Source organism: Cinclus cinclus, chromosome 4 (assembly GCF_963662255.1).
Source record: "Cinclus cinclus chromosome 4, bCinCin1.1, whole genome shotgun sequence".
NCBI lineage: Eukaryota > Metazoa > Chordata > Aves > Passeriformes > Cinclidae > Cinclus > Cinclus cinclus.
This window is the reverse complement of record NC_085049.1, coordinates 59901036-59921556: the sequence shown is the minus strand read 5'-3', so window position 1 is coordinate 59921556 and position 20521 is coordinate 59901036. Positions and strand designations below refer to the sequence as shown.

The 20521-nt window shown below is 44.5% G+C and overlaps 2 protein-coding genes across 6 annotated transcripts; both read left to right on the top strand.

Annotated features, from left to right (window-relative positions):
• The first annotated feature begins 11 nt into the window (after window positions 1-11).
• Window positions 12-13335, top strand: POLDIP3 (DNA polymerase delta interacting protein 3). Of its 5 annotated transcripts, none has more exons than XM_062492248.1 (9): window positions 12-129; window positions 3269-3656; window positions 6019-6093; window positions 7855-7950; window positions 9817-9999; window positions 10836-10913; window positions 11465-11594; window positions 12440-12506; window positions 12845-13335. In XM_062492248.1, exons 1-9 carry the CDS (start codon window positions 71-73, stop codon window positions 13017-13019), a joined length of 1251 nt encoding a protein of 416 aa, XP_062348232.1. In that variant the 5' UTR covers window positions 12-70; the 3' UTR covers window positions 13020-13335. The 5 variants fall into 5 exon arrangements, with proteins under 5 accessions (XP_062348232.1, XP_062348231.1, XP_062348233.1 ...); XM_062492247.1 differs by having other exon boundaries at window positions 6016-6093; XM_062492249.1 differs by having other exon boundaries at window positions 3269-3665; window positions 6016-6093.
• A 126-nt stretch (window positions 13336-13461) lies between these two features.
• On the top strand, window positions 13462-19821 carry RRP7A (ribosomal RNA processing 7 homolog A). The gene is made up of 7 exons (XM_062492253.1): window positions 13462-16427; window positions 16736-16878; window positions 17048-17173; window positions 17462-17585; window positions 18162-18259; window positions 18671-18869; window positions 19342-19821. Exons 1-7 carry the CDS (start codon window positions 16376-16378, stop codon window positions 19425-19427), a joined length of 828 nt encoding a protein of 275 aa, XP_062348237.1. The 5' UTR covers window positions 13462-16375; the 3' UTR covers window positions 19428-19821.
• The last annotated feature ends 700 nt before the right edge of the window (window positions 19822-20521 follow it).

Below are 20521 nucleotides of genomic sequence, written 5' to 3'. Positions count from 1 at the left end.
AGGAGCGGAAATCGTATGGTGTCACCTCCGGGACTCGCTCGCTGCGTCTCATCGTTGGGACCGCGACAAGATGGCGGACCTGTCTCTGGACGAGCTCATACGGAAACGCGGTGTGACGGTGAAGGGAAGGTGAGCGGGTGGGACAGCGACACAGCGCCTCGGGCCCGGCGGGCCCCGGCCGTTCGTCCTGTGGCCCTTCGGGGGGCTCCGCTCCGAGGGCTGCGGGCCGCGACTGCCTCGGCGCGGCCTGGCCCTGCTCCCGCCCCCACGTTCCCATTGGCTGAGCCGCGGGCCTGCGGGGCCGCTCTGCGATGTGATTGGCGACGGCGGCCGTCACTCAGGGCCGGGGCGGGGGTCGGGCCCCCATCTCGGCCTCTGTGCCTGACGCTGCCCCGGTGGGGCAGGAACGCTCGCGGCCTATCCCATCTCGGTCTTTTCGGGATTCCTGGCGCCGTCTATTGTCTCACTGAATCCTCCGACTTGCCCTGTCCCCGCTGCCTCGTGCTTACCCCTGCCGATTAACCCAGCGCTGCCGCCTATAACGGGGCCGGCGGCCCTGAACCCTGTCGGTAGCCGGGCTGCAGGTGCTGGCCAGGCAGTGCCCCGGGGTGCCCGCTGCCCCCGCGCTCCCGGGAGCGGCTCTGTGCATTGTGGGAGAGCCGTGGGAGGGCCGGTGGTGCTCGGGGAGCCGCAACCGGCCGGGGCCGCCGGGCACCCGCGCGGGCGAGGCTGCCCGGGCCTCGGAAGGTGTCGTCCCTGTAGCGTAGTTATCGGTGCTCCGGCAGATCGTTTGGAGTGGTTGAGAGGACGTGGAGCATGTTGCAGATCCGAGCTGCAAGGTCAGATTATTTATTTGCGTGGCAGATAATCTCCGGTGTAGGCTGGGGCGTTTGCTGCCGCCGTTGGCAGTTCTTACCTGGATTCTCCTTCGACAGCTTTTCATTTTCCTTTTTACCGTAGTCCCCTAGTGCTTCTGAAGAACCTTGTCCCCCATCTCTCTTATCTCAGAGTGCTCTTGCTTTTTTTAATTTATTGGTCTTTGCTTTTGACTGAATCTGTATACACTTACATGCCTAGAGTAATATTCTGAAAGTTACCTGCTAATATATACTACCAAAGCATTCATTTAAATCCTAGTCTAGACAAGGCCTTGGCTTTGCACTTTCATTCATGTTATCCTGCATATTTGGAAGAGTCTTAGGCTGCTTACTATGCCCCAAGTACCTCTTTTATCCCTTTTCAAATCCCTCCTTAACTCTAATTTCTTTCAGGAATTCTTCCTGCCTTTTTTTTTTTTTTTTTTTTTTTTTTTTTGCTGAACAATAGTCCCCCTGCAGCACTGTAAGAATTGTGCCCCACACAACTCTTGTATGTCATGTTAAGATCACTTTATAAATTCCTGAGGTAGAAAACTTGGCTTTGTGAGGGCTGGATAAACTGAATAAGCTTAAATCACTATATTCATGCTGTTCAGTAGTCTAGCTTAAATAATAGAAACATTTTCAACTATAAAATGTCCTGATCCATAATATATGCAAGCCAGAGCTTAGAACCCTGGAAAGTGAATTAGATGTTTGGGATCTGCTTTTATTTCAGGTGCTGTGGCATAAGTACCTAAGCAGTTAATGCTCTTGTAGGGTAAGCAATTATCTGTGAAAGAGAGTTGCTTATTAGGGTAAAGAGTAATTTCTGCTCTTCAGAAATGGTGTAATCTTCAGTACAGTTTCTTAACCTGTTTCATTGGGTTTTGTCACCAGCTGTCTTAACTAATTCTAGTTTAAATGTTGATACATACATTTATGGTTTTACTTTGAGCTCTGTTGTGAACCACTCATCCAGCCCTTTGCAAGTGCTTCAGCTGAATGCTTTCAACATGGCTAAATAAATGCTTTTTAAAATTGCAAGGGAAGTCTTGCTCTGTGTCAATTGATTTATGGGTACTGTTAATCTTCTATATTCTGGATATATTTTCTTAGATGGTCTTAATAATCCTCCTCTTTCTTCTAGCTGGTTTGCTTTGGCAGTATGAGAGAGCAGCCTTAGGACTCTTAAGTGGTAAAATGGGACTCCAGTCCCAGCTTCCCAGACATCTGGACACAAGAATGAAAGAGACAGAAGCAGAGGTTAAGTTTTTCATCTTTTGGTTGGTTGGCTAGGTTTTTGGTTTTTTTAAGATCTCTCTACTGAAAATACATAACTGTAAATAATGTGAAGGTTGTGGAGTTAGATCAGGAAATTCTGATATAAAGGTGCACGAAGAATTGAAATAGCATTATTATTTGATTTTGTGATACTAACCGTTTGATTGTTACAACAATTTCCAGGTACCTACTTTTAAACTTCATAATACTGGGCAACACATTTCTGAAAGCAGATGATCATTGTAGCCCTCTCTTTTAAAAAGTCAATAGCAAGAATATTTTTTCGCTCTCTTTCTACTTTGTCTTTTTTGAGTATTAGTGTATCAGACGTAGTAGTAAGAAGGTAGTTCTAGCTTTCAGCCTGTATTGTGCTGTTTTTTAGGAATACTTGTCTGCAAGTACAAATGCTGTAGTTTTTGGGCTGTTGTCTTTCTGTGCTCAGTATTGTGATAATGATGCTCTTAAAAACTAAAGGCCATTAAGTGCAGTAGTTCTTTTAGTAGATTAAAGAAGAGGCAGTCATGTTAAAAAGTAATTTGACTAGTGACTGTTCTTGCTGGAAGCTGATCAACCTTGAAACTGGTGGCTTTGAACTGATATTGTTACTGCTGCTTGTACATCCTAAAATTCAAGTTGCTGTGCTCCCACAAATCTGAACTTGATGCCCAGAATTCTTGAAATCGTGTAGTTCCATGTTTCCTTTGTATCAGGATGTATTATTGTATTACAGAAGATGCTTTAGCAGACCTGTTCAGTCCTAAAGCTAGAAAGTCTGTTCCTGTTCCTCTTTGTCTTCATAGGTTTCCCCAAAGTTGTTGAATTTTGTTTAAATGTAGTATATACTTAGCACAGCTGATGTCAGACCCTTTTGTTTGTAAACGTGAGCTTAAGGATGGATTTTGGAAATCAGTTCCTTAGCTGTTTATGTAGAAAGTAAAATCCAGAAATCCAGCAAAAACAGCTTAGGAGCTCTATTCTTACATTTAGACATCCAACCAGAGTGGATTTCTGCACAGTAATAACGAACTTTTGTTTGCAGCAACACAAATACTTTTATTGATACTGTATCATATCTTATAATGCCTAAAAGTTTTTTATTATTATTATTTTTTTTCCCCCCCACCCAGACTTAACACAAGGCCAGTGTTCGGGGGCGTAAGATCTCGCATTGGGATCCAGCAAAATCTTCTGAGTAGATCATCGCCAGCTGTGAGCTTCCAGCGGACATTTGATGCCCGACAGAAGATAGGACTCACTGATGCCCGACACAAACTGGGGGTTAAAGATGCCCGAGAAAAACTGGTTCAAAAGGATGCTCGGTTCAAAATCAAAGGGAATGTGCAGGATGCTCGAGAGATGTTGAATTCCCGTAAGCAGCAAAGTGTTGCTGCTGAAAAGGTGACCAAAGTGGTGGATGCCAGAGAGAAGATCAGCTTAAAAAGGAGCACTCCAGCTGCTATCAGCCCAGCTATGGGAACAGTAAATCCAGCCATGAAAATCACCAAAACTATCCAAGTAGGTAAAGCGAGTCAACCTCTGAGCCCCTCAGTTACTCTGCAGTTCAGTAGACTTGATGATAGGTTAATACATTCATATGGTTACAATAGAAGCAACAATGATACACTTCATTCCAGCCTATGGGGTAGTATTCCAATCCTTTTGTGTGTCCTTGCAGCTGCTTGGAACTTTTTGTAGCGTCACACCTTTCATTTAAATTTTCATTTTAATTTTGGACCCAGAAAGACTTAAGGCAGAGCTCCTGTCAGCATTAAAGGAGATGTCTTGAATGGTTAACTAGTCTCTTTCCTAGCTGAATGCAAACAAAATGCTGCAGTTTTTTTGTCATTCTTATACTGCCCCTCTTTGCAAGTCTGATGCAGTGGATTGTCCTGTATAGATAACTGGTTTATCCTAGTGGTGAGATAACAGTTTAGAATATGCAGCTCTGTTTGTATCTAAGAAAATTTAAAATTCAATGAGCCGTTTCTATAATTTTCTCTTTTTATACTTGTCTGGTTTTCAGGAAAGCCCTGGTTTCCAGGGAGTTGCCTGATCACATGAAGCATTCCTACTGAGGCTTGAGATTTATTTTGGTTGTATTATAATTAGTTGATCACCCTGACCTGCTGATTTCCTGGGCCAGTTTTCTGATTTCACTTTGCTGTTTGCACAATAACTCAATTCTTAGCTGGCTTCTCTGTGAAACAACTGCTGTTGACCTGTGTCTGTAGGTGCAATGGGTAAAGTCAGAAAGGAAATTTCCAGACTGTTTGGTTTGTTTTTTTGAGTGGTTTTGCTCTTTACCTCTGCAAGCATGTAACTGAAGTTCCTAGCCTACCTCTTCAATTTTCATCCTCCCAAAAATCAGCAGTGTGCTTATTCATACCCAGAAATCTGTTGTCATCAGTTTGAAAGCCTAGATGAGTCTGCTTTCTCTTCAGCTGTAGGTATTGCTGAAGAGCATCAAAAATGTTTCTTTTGCAAATTGACCCAGGAAGTTTCCCACTACTCTGCAGGTTTTCTGCCAGGCTGATGTAAGAAAGAGAAAGGACTTTTGAGGCAGTAAGAAGGGCTAATCACAGAGCAGTAGAGCAGTCTGTTCAGCAGTCATTAATTAGGAAGGTGATTAGTACTCTTGCTGTCCTTTTAAGCTAAATCACCAGCCTCAGCTGTGAGGACTTGAGCATTTTCTTGAAGTTTCTAGAAGTTAAAGTAGTTTCCAGAGACTTGGTGTAGTAGCTGTTTGTTCTGACCTGGTGTTTTGGGGTTTTCTTGTGACTTGGTTTGATCAATAGTATTTTCTGTTTGTTAGACAACATCGTGCAAGGAAACATGTATATTTATATATAGGATATAATGGTTATTCAGACTGTAGACAGAACCTTGCACGTGAGCAGTTATGTAAAAGTTTAAAAAAATACTTGTACTGAAGTTCCAAAGTGTCCCTGACCCACCTATTTTCCCAAATCTAGAAGTGGAATCAAACTAGTGTATCTTGATCCAAGGTATAGCACACAGCTCTAAATGTGCTGTCCTGAGGTCTTGTTTCTCATAAAGCAAGGAAAAATCTTTGAAACCAAAAAATGACCGTAGGTCTGCTGCTGTTTCTGTGGGATAGATATCCTTGTTGCTGAATTGATTAGCAAATTGAAACGTGAGGTGCTGTGGTATAAGTTGCAGTCTAGAGAAAATTAGTACCTGAAGATTTTAATACCCGTGTGCACTATTTTTGTAAGAATATTTATTCTTTAATGGACAGCTTCCAGCTTTTTCAAAAAACAGAGGGGCATTTTTTAAGGGTGTTATTGCATGATTTCAGTTATCAATTAGTACAGCTACATTTCCGAGCTACTTCTGTGGTGGTTTGTTTGATGGTGTAATGGGCTACAGAAGGGGCAGTTACACTACCTTATGCATCATTTTATTCCACTACAGCTTATTCCAGCTCTGGTGCTAAGGGGAAGTATATACTTGTACTTTTGTTTGATGGAGATAGATGTTCAGTTACCTGTAGTAGGAAAGAAGAGGTACTTACTTTTTGACTTACCCCATTCATGGTTTTGTATTGGCAGAAATGTAGATCTAGTCAGTCCTGACAGGACTGAAGTTAACTCTCCTTCCCAATGATCTTGGACTAAATCCTAAGTAATTTGAATCGATTTCTTCTATAATGTAAGTGAAGCTATCTCGTATTGAACAAATCACAGGAAATACAGATGTTACCTAAGAACATATTGTGGTAATATATTTCAAAGCAGGAAGGTGAGTTTCATTTAAGTGATCTCAGGGTTTTCAACTAAAGCTTTGATTTTCTGAAATGAGGACCTGGTGGACTGTAGTGCTTAATGCTTTGATTCTTTATCTCTAACTGTAGCAGAAGGCTCCAGTTCCCGGACACTCTCATCCAGCAGGAATGAGGATCAATGTGGTGAACAATCATACACATAAACAGGTGTGTACCTGCTCTGTACTTTGTTACCTTTGGCAGGGAAGAAAATCTGTCCATAAACATTGGCAAGTGCAAAGAAAACTCTTAAGTAGGAAAGAAAAGTGTTCAAAAGTTCTCCATCAGTTTAGTTTCCATGTCTTGCATGGTTAGGATAGTTTCATGGTAATTTATCTTGATTCCTAGTGTATTATCTGAATGAGAAGTAGCTATTCCCAGTTTTGTGTGTGCTAATGGTATTTTTTTCCCTAGAGGCTGACCTGAGGTTTTTCCTATAAATTTCTTAGTGACACCACATCAGGTCAAGTTTGTTGGTTGTTTTGATTCACCATGCTGCCAGCCTCTTCAGAGAGAGGATGTGATTGTACATGGTCAGATGTGCTGCAGTGAGATGGCTGAGGGTATAACCTTCCTGTGAAATTCCAGCTGTGGGTCACTGCTGGAATCCTGATAGGGAATGATGTTAGTTAGTATTCTGATGTACTTCCAAAATTCCCATAGTCCTTATCAAGCAGATTTTGACAAAGACCCTAGAGTGTTATCTTTCTGGGATCAGTTTTAAAGGCCTTTGTTGCAGCCCTCAGCCATTCAGCTGCCTTAGTACCTTGGGTGCTTTCAGAGAAAAATTGCATGTTTTTATTACTTAAATTATTTTCTGTATGTACACATTAAGCATTGCATGAACTACTGGAAAACTGACATTCACAATATCATGTCAGGTGACTTTTTTTCCGTGATTATTTAGCTGTTTGTGTACTTACCTTTATGTTGGCCTGCTACCCTCACCTATCCTAGCTGCTGTTGTCTGAGGACTTCATCACTGTAAACGTGGAATCCATTTCATTTTGTCTCAAACTTAAGTCCATTGTTCTGATGCCTAGTGTTTTTCCCAGGTCTTTTATTTTCTGCACAATTCTCCTCTGTTCTCTGTCCATTTTTGGTTTTGTTTTTTTTTCCTTCATAGCATTTCTGTGGCTGGAACAACTTCCTTGTTTGTAAACCAGAATCTTGCTGACTAAGACAAGCCACTGATTTTGCAAACTCTCATTGCTAATCCCTCCATTTTTCTTTACCTTTTTACTGAATCAATGGGAAGCTGTTTGCAGTTGTGATTTATGTTCTGGGCACTGCTATATGTGTCTAGACATTTTCTTAACATTATTTAGAGTCATTGAAAAAATGCTTATATAGGAGTTCACCTCAGTATTTTAAGGCAAGGCTGTGAGTGTTAAGTTGAACTGGAAAATTAATTATTCATTCAATAAAGCTCTTAGTGCAGTGTTTTCTAGAGCCAGATGGATGGTTCTGTGCTAAGGAAAGCAGGCTATTGAGAAGGAATGTTCATCTTAGGTGTATTCAGTGGGCATTTGTTTAATTAAAAACAAAACAAAAGCTTCAAACAAGCAAAAAAATAAAAACAAACAACCCACCACACACCCCCAAACTAATTTAAAAATCACATGCACAGGCTTCAACTGTAAAGGCAGGAGGGTGCTAAAAAGTGTGGCTTCAGTTGTCCTAGTGAGTAGAGGAATCTATATGTGATTTCAGTGTATCTAGGGAAACAGTTTTACTTTGGTGTTTTTGGAAAGCAAGTCTGATAGCTTTTGTACTGATGTTTTGATATGACCTTGTGTACCTGAAACTAAAATCCAGTGTAGTCATGTTCATTGGCTGAACATGGTTGAAGACAGGAGAAAACTACCTATTTTTGAAATGCCTCGATGAAATCTACCCGTGTGTAAACTATTACCTTCTTCACTTCAGGGTCTGTATGACACAGAAGATGATGATGAAAGTGTCTCTCCCCTTCCTAGCAAACAGATGAAAATCACCACCACAAACAGTTTCCTGCACAACTCGGTAAGGGATTATCTGAACAGTCCCCACCATGCCACGCTCACATTGTGTGGACACAGAGGATGTGTCTTTACAGGACTTACCTATCAGACAGTTCTTTTAAAGTCTGTGAGTGATGTTTTCTCCTCAAATACTTGCTCTTCACCCCACCCTTCCGTTGTGCCAATGCTTCTGCTGTTATTTTTGGAACAGAGTTCTTTCAAGGTACCTGTTTTTATGTGCTCTTAGCAGCCGGAATGTGTGCTTTCTGCCCTGCTGGCAGATTGCTGCATCCTGGCTCTTGACTTTCTTCTTGTGGAAGAAGTGCATTGAACCTGTCTTGTTACTGTTTGAGTAAACCAGCAAGGCAAGCTTTCTGCTGTTTCTGGAGACTGGGCATCAAAGCAGAAAGTCTTCTTGCCGTGCAAATGTGTTAGCAGGCATCTTGCTGGGGAGGACTGTTGCTCTGGAGAAGATGGAATTTCAGTACAGACAAATGTAAGGTCCTGCTTTTGGCATGGGATGGGCCTCTGCAGCTAAAACTGAGAGCTGACTGGCTAGAAAGCAGCAGCAGCTTTGTAGGAAGTAGCCTGGGGGTCCTACTGTGTGATCTGCTAAGAATGAGTGAGTAGTTCATTCTTCCAGCAGCAAAGGCCAACTGTAGATAATTAATCAAGGAAGATAATCATTCCTGTTTGACATTTTGAGAATGCATCCAGAATTCTGTGCCTGTCTTGGGGCTCTGCAATACAATAAAGACATGACTGGAACCAGTAAAGGTGGTCAGAGGGCTGTACAATATTATGCTTGAGGAGAGGGTGAGAGAGCAGTGTCTCAAGGCTAAGAAGGCTGTAGTGAGATATGTCCACTCTCACTACCTGGAAAAGGCAAAGAGAATGTGCAGGACTGCCAGGAAAAGGCAAAACCCAGGTCCTTTTCAGGAGTGACCATGGAGAAGACAAACCAATAAATGTGCTGCAGCAAAAGAAATTCTAGTTGATGAAATTATCGCAGTATTGATCAGCATCTGGCACAGGGACCCAGAGAGGTTGTGCAGTTGGTCATTCTTGAATATTCAGTGCTTGGCTGGATAAGGCCCTTGCCAACCTAATGTGTCTTTGAGATTAGCCATGTTTCAGACATGAGAATTGGGCATAGGGTTGGGCTGAATTATTCTCTGGTTTTGGAAAAGCAAATTCATGTGGTTTTACCATCACGCAGACACTATAGTACAGCGATTACCCCACGAATTTATTTCCACATGTTGGTATTCAGAAAAGAACTTACTTCTATTTATGATTCTCAGGTAATCTTATGAGGGTTTTTTGAGTTTGTTTTTTTTTTTCAGGAGTAAATTTGTTCTTTCCAGTGTTCACAGCAGCTTCCAAGCACAAGTTTTAGTCTGGCTTTAAACTCAAGTATTTCATCCTATATTCCATGTCTTTGTGTGCCCTAGCTTGGTGATTCTGAGGAATTGCTGCTCTTTGTTCTGGGGTTTCTGAATCTTACTGTTAATGAGCAATCTTTGTGAATACTTTGTAAAGTACTTGAAAAGCTTCAGATGAAAGGAGCTTTTCAAATTCAGATCACATGGTTAAAGTTCATTTAAGAAAAGTATGAAACCAAAAAGTGCTTATGAGGGAAGTGCACTTTCTGGATAAGCATACCTTTTTTTGTTTATGCCCAGAAACTTTTGCTGATTTTTTTTCTTTTTTTTTTTTTTTTTTTCTCAGAGCCTTTTGAAAGTCTCCAGCACTGTAGTGGTTTTGACACTGGGACGGACATGCAGTTCCTAGTGCATACTCGTAATACACTCATGGGGGTGCTTGAAGAAAAGTGATGGCTTTTGTAGGCTGCAGCTCTGAGATACTTTCTTTTTTCTTCCTGTAGACTGGTCTGAGCAGCAATAAATTCTCTCTGTCCAAGACTGTTCCCCTGACTAAAGTGGTCCAGAATGATACGTACACAGCTCCACCTGCACCTCCCCCTCCTATGCGGACAAAGGCCTTGACAAACATGTCCCGGACCTTAGTGACAAAGGAAGTGCCTCCAAAAGAGCCAGCACCTGTTGAGGTGAGCTCAGGGAAGAGGAAAAGTCCTCTTTTATAGACATTTTTGAAACTGGACATGTGATTTCTTCCTGCCTATCACCATTAGTTCTGGGACATCATCAAGGTTGTTCTGATAACTGCAGTCCATGTCCCAAGAATTTGAAGCCTGTCTAAACGTCCTTTCCCTGCACATGATCTTGGAGGAATCCATATTGTAGGGAGGTGGCAGTTGTTTGGATGCTCCTTGGTGGCTTTCATGTCCCTAGCAGTAATGTTTTAACATTATTTGATACGTTGCATGTCCACTCCAGCTAGCAAGGAGGAAAAAAAAAAAAAAAAAAGGAGTTCTTCCAAATGTGAGACCTCCCAGGTAATTTATAGAAAGCCTTCTTGGAGTTGGTTTGCCAAACTGCCTGATGTTGGGTACAAGTAACCTACCTACCAGGTAGGTGTTCCTAGATGTGTTGAGTTCAGCATGCTCTTGAGAGGCTGGAGCTGTATTCTGGGGTTTGTTGGCTGTCTCTGTACAACAGAGACAGGCTATTAAAAGGGTAAGCATGACCAGAGTACTGTGTATGCAGATGAAGTTAGTGATATTCTTGGGAAGAAGAGTGGAAAGTTACTTCAGAGAGAAACTAGCATGAAAAAAGCTCCTTTTTGCCGTCACATGAGCTGGGCTTTAGTAAACATTGATATTTCCCATTACTAGCTGTAGCTCTCTCCTTTGTGTGTGTGTGCAGACATTCCCAGACATACCCTTAGTGATTTTTTTATTATTATTATTGCTTTCTCTGCTGTGCTGTATTGTGTGCTGTATTTCTGACCTTTTTCATGTGATGCATTTGTTTGTGTTGGCAGCTGGCATTCAGTCCTTTGGAAGGCACAAAGATGACCGTAAATAATCTGCATCCTCGAGTCACAGAAGAAGATATTGTTGTGAGTGTTGCTTACTGCCAGACTGTCCATGAGTGACACTTCCTTTCCTTATCCTACCTCTTTTGATAAATGACTTGATCTGTGGTGAATGCAGTGAAGAGGGGTGTGATGTGGGTTTATTGTCCATGCAAAAACTTTGAGGGTTCCTGATTGTTTGGGGTTTGTTTGCAGTTTTTTTAAAGTGTATGCTTAAGAACATGGGACAAAATCCAACAGAGTATTTTGAGATACCTGATATCACTTAGAAGAAGAGTTCATGCCCAGTGGTTCTTCTACCCAAACTTATGACCCCATCCAGATTATCTGGGAGCTTCACCAGGCTGAGAATGAATCTGGTCTTCATGTGTGAAAAACATTACTGGGTACTGGCCCTGAGCTTGTGTAGTCTCTATGATTAGTGCCAAATACATACACCATAAAAAACGCAGTAAGACAGGTGTCCAGATCCTGTCAGGTATTTAATAAGCAGGATGGGTGGTGTGATGGAGCTAAACCCTCCTCATGCAGTGCCTTTGATGTGACCATGGTCATGACTGACTCTCTACCCTCAGGAGTTATTCTGTGTGTGTGGTGCTCTGAAGCGAGCCCGGCTGGTGCACCCTGGAGTGGCTGAGGTAGTGTTTGTGAAGAAAGAAGATGCTATCACAGCATATAAGAAATACAACAACAGATGCTTAGATGGTAAGTTCAATGCCAGAGTTGCATGAAGGATAAATAAATCAAGAATGACTTTTCCACCTGAGTGGAGGGTTTAAAAGCATCTTAGATGCTGATATGCTAGTAAGAGAGAAAATCCAGAAAATCAGTTCAGGAGCTAGATAAGATAATAATTGCTGTGTAACTAGCTGGATATATGCACAGTTTATTTAAATGGAATTTAAAAATCCACCCACATTTTCCTAGAAAAAGAAGGTTCAGAGCTGGAGGCAGGATCCTGGTCTAACTTGCAGATGAAATTTGTGTTTCTAATTTGGTACCAAGAGCTGGAAAGTCCTGAGGAAGGCTTTACCTGCTTACAGAGCTACTTGCAAAGTACAAGTAAAACTAATATTTGCAATAGTTTCAGGGTGTACTCGGAGACATTTTGAATTGGACTTGTAAAACAGTTAGTATCAGATTTTCCATAAACGTTGAATAATGCAATTTTTTTAACCATGTTAAACTGAAATTGTTGATGAAAATGTTAATTTTTTTAGCTGGAAATAGGTGTTTTTTCTTTCTTTAGATGAGTGACATGTTATGGATATCAGATGAGGAGTAGACGGCTAAGAATGGGAGGTCATCTTGTTCCTGCTAAGGGCTTCATATTTCTTTGTAACTTGTTAATTAATTAGTATGATCCTTCATATGGTAGTGTTTCGGTGGCTCTTCTGTTACTCTGATTCTGCAACAAGAGTTTTCAGCTGTTCTTTCTCATGTTTCCCCAGCATGTCAAACTCTATTGCTTGCACTGTTGTGTGATATTTCAAGGATCTTGCCTTACCCCAATTCTGGTAGAGTGAATTTTGTATTTTGTTTTTATTTAGGTCAACCAATGAAATGCAATCTTCATATGAATGGAAATGTCATCACCTCAGACCAGCCCATATTGCTGTAAGTGTCCTTCAGTGAGGAAAAAGTCCAAATGCTTTTGCAGGTTCTGTTTTGAAAATTGCTGTCCCACGAATTTTCCTTCTCTTCCCTTCTGTGGTACAGTATGTTGGGTGGAGTGCAATGTAGTTTGACTACATAGTGTTCTCAGCCCTGAGGCTCAAAAATAATCGGAGATGAGGGTGTTTTCTTGTGAGAGAAGCCTATTTAAAACCTCTATCTGTGATATCAGTAAGGGGGAAATACTGATAACAGTAAATGCAGACACTGTTCAAATTTATTTATCATAAACAGAGGTTAAATATTGCCTTTTTAAAATTTCTTTTTTTTTAATCCTCCAGCCGACTGAGTGATACTCCTTCAGTGAAGAAGGAAGGGGAGCCACGCCGGTCAAGTACAAGCGCCTCCTCAAATCCCCCAGCTGAAGTGGACCCTGAAACTATCTTGAAGGCACTCTTCAAGTCCTCAGGGGTCTCTGCCTCTGTGCAGCCCACAGAATTCAAAATTAAACTCTGAGAGGGGGGAGCAAGCAGTGGACTGGAAAACTCAGAGAAGTTGGGGGATGAGGAAAGTGCAGGAGTGCAGATGTTATTTGCATTTTCCTGTCCTGAAATTTTTTGTTTTCTATGATCGCTACCTTACTGTACAATAGTGTTTCCTCTTGTGTGTGTACTTTCTGTTTTCATAGTTGGAGCTTTCTTCCATTATTTTTTTTTCCCCAAGAGAATAACCTCCCCCTTCTGCCAGTAATGTATTACCAAGCATATACCATGTAACTTCATCCTTTACTCCAAAGCCCTCAGTGGCCATTAAAAGTGCACATAGACTTTGAGGGAAGGGTTGGTGATCTCCTTCTCTTCTCTTTTGACTGACCTTTAACTAAAAGGGGCATCCTCTTGATTGTCCACAGGCGAGAGCACCACGTTGTTTTTCTGAAGTTGCTGCACTGGGTACAAAGGCAGGTCAGGCTCTATCCAGAAAGGACTTGTATGCATTTGGTGGCATAACTGTTCCTTTTGACTGCTGGACGCTTTCCTGCTCAGCAGCTGGGACACTGAGAAGAAGCAGGAAAAGCTGAGGTGCTGTGGTGTGTGCCAGCAGAAACATCAGGCAGAAAGGACGTATGCACAAGTGCACCAGCCACTGTGCTATGGACAGGGGTGTTTCAACTCTGGTAGTGCTGGAGGGTTGTTCTGGCATTTCTACAATGAGTGTATTTGCTCTGGAGGACCAGGCTCAGTTGCTCTCCTCTTTCTGGACTGAAAAATTTAAAAGAGCTAGTCGTGTTCAGAGCTAGAAGAAGCCGTGCTGTTTGACTCCCATTAGACTATGTTGCCTCTTCCTGCTGATGCATGGACATGAGTTTTTCTCACTCACTCATGAGTTTCTTCGAACTCAGCCAGTGTTCTACAAAAAAATAAGTACCTGGGACCCTTTTCAGATCCTAATACACACAACGTTTTGTGTCGGAGAACTTGTTTCTTTGACAGATGCTGTTTGGGCATTGTTTGGCTGCTGTGCAGTTCTGCTGCTGGCGTGCCAGAATTTGGAAGATGATTGCTGCAGTGTGTGGCTTGAAGGAGAGGTTTAGGAGCAGAGGGCAGTTAGCGCTGTGTAGGGAGCACGGCAGAGGAGTGCGGAGTCCGATGGAGGGCGGCGAGGACGTGGCGTGGGCCAGCGAGCGTGTGTGACAAGCCACTAGGTGGCACTTCCCCTGCTCCCTATCGTTTGTACCGCATTGGCACCTTGGATGTTGAGAGTCCTAGTAGCTCCACTCGTTTGTGTTTGCTCAAATTGTATTGCAAGGGAGGAAAGCTGACAGCAAGTTCCAGAATCCGGTTGGGGTTTGAACTTGATCCTGCTAGCTGGGAGACAAACCTAATCTATTCTGTTCAGCTCTGCTGAGTAGCTCCTGTAAGTCCAGATTCCGTTTACTTGGACAGCACCAAGTTTCCTTTGCTTTCTTCTTCTGTACGTACTCTTTCTTCTATCCAGATTGTGCTGACCATTCCTCTATCTCACTGTATCCCTTTTAGCTGTGGAAGTAATAAGGACTTGGCAGGACTTGTTTTTCTGGAGTGCTCTCTTTGGTTCGAAGGCCAGTGACACCGTGATTGGTAGGGTGCTTCATGTGAACAGCAGATGTTTGTAGGGGAGGGGACCTAAGACAGCTATTGTTCTCCTTTTTTTTAGATTGCCCACCAAATACCTGTGTTTTAATAAAAAAAAAGGGGGGAGGGGTGAGGGGGAGGAAACATTAAGGGTTGGAGAAGATAATGTATTACCTGTTTCTGAATAAACGTTTGTTATACAGAGAGTGGATTCTAAGCCTTTTTAGATGCTAAAGTGGTGGTGGTCCAATATTGAGTCACTCTAGTGCTTTCTAGGTGAACATAGAAATTTCAAAACTGATAATGGGATGAAGAGCAAGAGGAGCTTATGGGTGAGGGACCTGTTACTCATCCACCTTTTAATCTGGTTCATAGAAATTAGCAGCTGACTCTTGCTACTAAATTGAAGTCATCTGTTCCACGTAGTTCCAATTCTCTTCTTATAGGAAAAAAAAAAAAAAGAGCGGCCTTTGTTACTGACATTCTAGTCATTTAAAAAGTCATTTTATAGCAAAGCCAGCTCTGAAATCAGGGTACCTGTTCTAGGTGAAGTGGGATACTTTGATTACCAACTAGACAGATCCTCTTCTGAAAGAATGGGGAGACTTGAGGATTTTTTAAATTAATAGATTGATGTCCTTTTGAAAAGCCAAATAGCAAGATGCATTTTAAGTTACTGTTAAAGTCTGCATTATGTTGAGGCTATCTGAGAGTTTATGATGGCATTGACATACTTCCTTGGAAGAACTACTGTCTGCTCTGTTCCATAGCTCTGTGATCTATGGTAGCGTCTTCTTATTTTTTACAGATCGGTGAATTAAGCGGTTCTCCAAAAACCACTCCATGGCTTGTCTTACAGCAGTGGCTTGGTGTACACTGGTATTCTGGTCTTGGTCAGATCTTTAATGCACCATTGCATGGCTTCTTCTGTTGGGCACTGAAACAAGAGTATCTGTTTATTCCCAGTTCTTATCAGGTTATTCCCAGTCCTTTTCAGGTAGTTCACCTTGGCTCTCCAGTTTCTCCTGGACATCCTGCAATTGTCATGCTAATCATGATTTTGAATCTACCACCTTCTGTCTACATTTATCCTCATGCAACATGGTTATATTTTTGTGGGGTTTTGTTTTGTTTTTTTCCTTCTGGTCTGGTAGAAACTATGAACTTGCATATGAAATACTAATTGCCTGCACTCTGAATTAATGTGCATTAATTTAGACATTAAATTAAATGGCTGCCCAGGACAGGTGGCAGGTAATTTGTAACAGTGTTTCTTTTGTTTGTTTTATTTCAAAAATGTGAGGACTTATGGAACGATGCCACAATGTGCAAGTTTGGTATATTTTCATGGCTTTTGCATGTACCTTTCAATAATGTTCACTAACTTGGTATTTGGTTAGATCTACTCCCCATATCATGTCATATTTTGTCACCTCCTGCATTAGTCTTGCTTCAGTATTTTTGAAATGGTTCTGTCTTCCGTTACAAGTTCATCTGTAAAGGTTTTTTGAGGTTTTTTTTTTTTTTTTTAATCAACAAGAGTCTTTAAAAACACTTGCCTTTGAATGTTTCTCCATCTCTTTAAGATTTACTTGCCTCTCTCAGATTAAGGACAGTGCCTGAGTTTTACGCTGTTTTTACAAAAACACGAACTCAACCCCGGCGCTGCAGCGAGTCCACCCGCCGCCGCCATTACCAGGGCCGCGCACGCCCGGGAAACTACAGCTCCCGGCGGCCCCCGCGCTGCCGCGCGCGGAGAAGATGGCGGCCGCCACGGGGCGTGCGGCGGGAGCGGCGCCGGCGGGATACACGGGTGAGGGGCGGCGCGGGGCACCACCGGGAGCGGCGCCGGCGGGATACACGGGTGAGGGGCGGCGCGGGGCACCACCGGGAGCGGCGCCGGCGGGATACACGGGTGAGGGGCGGCGCGGGGCACCACCGGGAGCGGCGCCGGCGGGATACACGGGTGAGGGGCGGCGCGGGGCACCACCGGGAGCGGCGCCGGCGGGATACACGGGTGAGGGGCGGCGCGGGGCCAGGCGGAGTACGCGTGTGTGAGGGGCATCGCAGGGAACGGGGCCGGGGCGGCAGCGGCGTCTCAAAGCGGCGCGTCCTTCGCAGCTCTGGCGGTGAAGTTCGCGGAGCGGCAGCGCTCGCCCCACTGCTTGTTGGTGAAGGAGCACCAGGTGCGGGAAGGGACCGACATCGCGCACCCGCCTCGCCGCACGCTCTTCGTCCTCAATGTGCCCCCGTACTGCGGCCCGGTGAGTGGGGGCGGCTGCGGCCGAGGGCGGGGCCTTGGGGGCCCGGGAGCCGGCGGGTCTCGGGGCTGCTGCGGCCGGGGAGCCGCCCGGAGGACTCTGCAGGCTGTTCGAGGGGGGCATCGCTTCTGCTTTGCTGTACCTAGTGTTTTCTCTTACTCCCCGTGTTAAGGACTCTCTGATTAGGCTGTTCTCTCGCTGCGGGCATGTGCAGTCTGTGGACGTTTGTGACAAGCCAGGGCCAGGAGAGAAAAAAGATAAACTGACGTCAAAATTCTTCGAACACAGAACTCTAAAGGTAAAGTTTGCGCTGAGGAGAGGAATACTGATGCTTTAGTAGGAGAAATGTTGCATGTACTGAATGGTTCTTTTCAGAACATGAGGCATAGAAAACCATATGGGGCGTTGGGTGACATGATTACTTACTTAAATTTGTACTGTCTTTTTTTTGCTATCCCACTGCTACTTGTAGTTTGATTTTTTAATTTTACTTTTTTTTAAGCTATTTGTACTGCAATTTCTTGCTCCATCACCAATTTCTCTCACATCTCTCACTCACCTGGATGTTTTATTTTTTTTCTTTTAGGGATTTCAAGTAGCATATGTGGTGTTCAGGAAACCAGCAGCTCTCCAGGCAGCCAAGGCTCTATCACAGCAAGGTCCCTTGCTAATATCAACAGAGAGCCACCCTGTGAAAACCGGCATTAGCAGTATGTCAGCTCTAGCTACCTTTCTAGGGGCTAATGCCAGGGAAGAACTATACTCATTGTTTGCTGAATTCTACCCTACATGTCCCATTTTGTTCTAAGCTGGGGGATGTTCAGTGTTTTGTGTGCTTTTGTTATTCACAGGGTAGCAATCTTATTGAACCAGGTGTTGAAGTCTGGTCCAGTGTCTCTATTGGAAAGTCCTTTTTCCTGACATTTTTTCAGCATTGCATAGATTCAGAGATACTGTCTGCATCTTGTCCTCAAAATGGAGACTTGTTCAGCAGGCACCAGACTTCTGTGAAGTTGACAGCACTTCACATGTAACACTTTGACTGAAGCACAACACTGAATGTTGTGCCCCTTGGGTTTAAGGCTTGCACGCTTCTGCCTGGGAATGTTGCAAACCATTCCCATTATGTATTGGTTGTACTCAGAGCCAAGTTGGTTTGAGCTGTGGTGAGGGGAAGCTGGACACAAATGGGAACAATGTATCCTTCCCTCTAGAGCTCCCCAAAAGCACCCCACTAGCCTGCTTCTAACAGCAGCTACTGCTGACTTGTGCTCTCTCTGTCTCAGAATGGATCGCCAGCTACGAGGCCTCCATCGTGGATCCGAAGGAGCTGAAGGCTGAGGTGGATGCATACATGCAAGACTATGATAAAAAGATGGCAGAGGTGAGACCAGGTGTAGGAGGCAGCCCAGCTAAGCAGTTTTCTTGGGGGAGAAGGAAAGAAGAGGAATTTCTTAGTGCTCTGGCCACGGTGGAAAGGGTTGAGTTGAGGGTCCCTCTGTTTGGCAGAGGGCTTTTTACTCCTAGTTGCTGGTGGGCAGTCAGATCCAGGTTTGGTCTGCAACACCTGACCCTTCCCCTAGGGCTTGCAGTAGATCTCCACAAATGAATTGGTTTGTGGCTGACATGCAGTGACTGAGAGTTGAATGCCTGCAGCCCCGATCCCACGCCTTCCTTTAAATCTTGTATGGAAGCAGAAGCTGTAACTTTGCCTGTGTTTAAGGGAGGGCTGTCGGGGAGCTGTGCATTAGGCTGTGCATCTGCACCAGGCTGCCTCACCCTCCTGTCCTTACAGGAAGAAGCCAAAGCAGCCAAGGAGGAGGGTGTTCCAGATGAGGAGGGCTGGGTGAAGGTGACGCGGAAGGGCCGGAAGCCCGGCCTGCCCCGGACAGAGGCTGCCAACCTGCGCGTGTTGGAGAAGGAGAAACAGAAAAGGGCCCGCAAAGAGCTGCTCAACTTCTATGCCTGGCAGCATCGCGAGACCAAGAGAGAGCGTGAGTGTGCAAGTCTCCTCCCACCCCTGCCCATGTCTCTTGTCTCTCACACTCTGGCCCAAAGAGCATCCTTCTGCCTTCAGGGAGGCTACATCCAGCTGCCAGCAAGCAGCTGACTGGCTGGATCCGAATGGCCTCTTGCCACCACCTGTCCTAGCAAGGGCTGCTGGAATATTTTGTGGGAGGGTGTGTGGGTTGTGGTTTTCCAAGAGGTGCGTGCTTATTCAGTCTGCACCAAGGCAGCGATTGAGGGGGAAACTAGCCAATTCCTCCCCAAGAGGGAGCTGCAGCACCGCTGGAGATGAATGGCTGGAGCCCCAGCTTGGTACTCAGCCTAGGTTTAAAAGGACCCGCTCTGGGAAGTGTGTGTTTTTGGCTATTGGCACTGAGCCCCTCTGGTGTGTGGAAGTGAAGCTCCCAGTAGAGGGAGATCTGCTGCTCTTGTGTGACCTGTTCTTTCCCTGTGTTTTAGACATTGCCCAGTTGAGGAAGAAATTTGAGGAGGACAAGCAGAGGATCGCGCTGATGCGAGCCCAGCGCAAGTTTCGGCCGTACTAGGTTGTGGTGAGCTGGTCCTCAAGCGCCTGTGCTGGAGAGGGTAGGAGAGATGCCTACTGACTCCATTTCCCAAAGGATTTTGAGGAATTGAAGTAGCTTTGGGTTGCCTCTACCCTTGGATCTGAAATGGGAGATCCCAGCAACTGCTGCTGGAGGAGAGTTCCCTTTACTTGCACCAGTATCCTCCTGCTCTTTTGTCATTCAGCCCCATGGCACCACTTCTCAGGGTACTCAGGTCAAGGGTCTGAGGCACATCCTGTGACAACCTGTATCTCCCAGTCACTCAAAAACACACCTCCTAAAGCTTGGTGAGAACTGGGATAGACCTAGCACAGCCTCTGCAGGGGCAGGGAATGGTTGAAGAACTGTAAATAAACTGCTGCTACTGTTTTCAGATCTTGGGAATGCTTCTCTCACCCCCACCCCCTCGGTGTCCTGTGGGAAACAGCTTCTTGTGTGCTGGGGTGGTGGTAAAAATCATGGCTTGTAACCTGGTGCTCCTTTGCACATTTTATTGAAGGAAGGAGGAGGGAAGTGACTTTAGGAAAAACCTAACTGTGACCTGTTGCCACAAGGAAAGATCAGTGGTTTGGTACAGAGCCCTACTCCCTTCTCTTGTTGAGTCTCCCTCCCTGGCCAAGTGTTGCAGTGCCCCAGTCATCCAGCTGTGCGTGCTCTGCAGCCATGTCAGGCCATGGAAAATTCCTGATATTCCAGCGCTGTTGCAAGAACAAATGCCACTTTGAGCAGCCTGGTTTGGAAGAAGAAACCAGTCTCTCCACGCCCTGTTTCCACTTGACCTGTCCTGAGCCCACAGAAGGGAGGTAAGGATGACGGCAGGCATGTTTAGGTGTGGGGCAGTGCTTTTGTACTGCTCCTATAGCATTTGTACAGCTTTGGACAGAGTGGTATGTCTGTGGTGGAAGTAACCCACCCAGCCCCAGGCTTTTACACATTTATTTTACTACCTGCAGCCTTGCTGGAGATGGAGGTGGAAGTGGTGGTAAGGTGGAAGTGGTGGTAAATTCCAGAGAGCTGAAATAAGATGGATTTACCCTCTCCTAAAAAACCAACTGCATGTACAGTTTTGCATT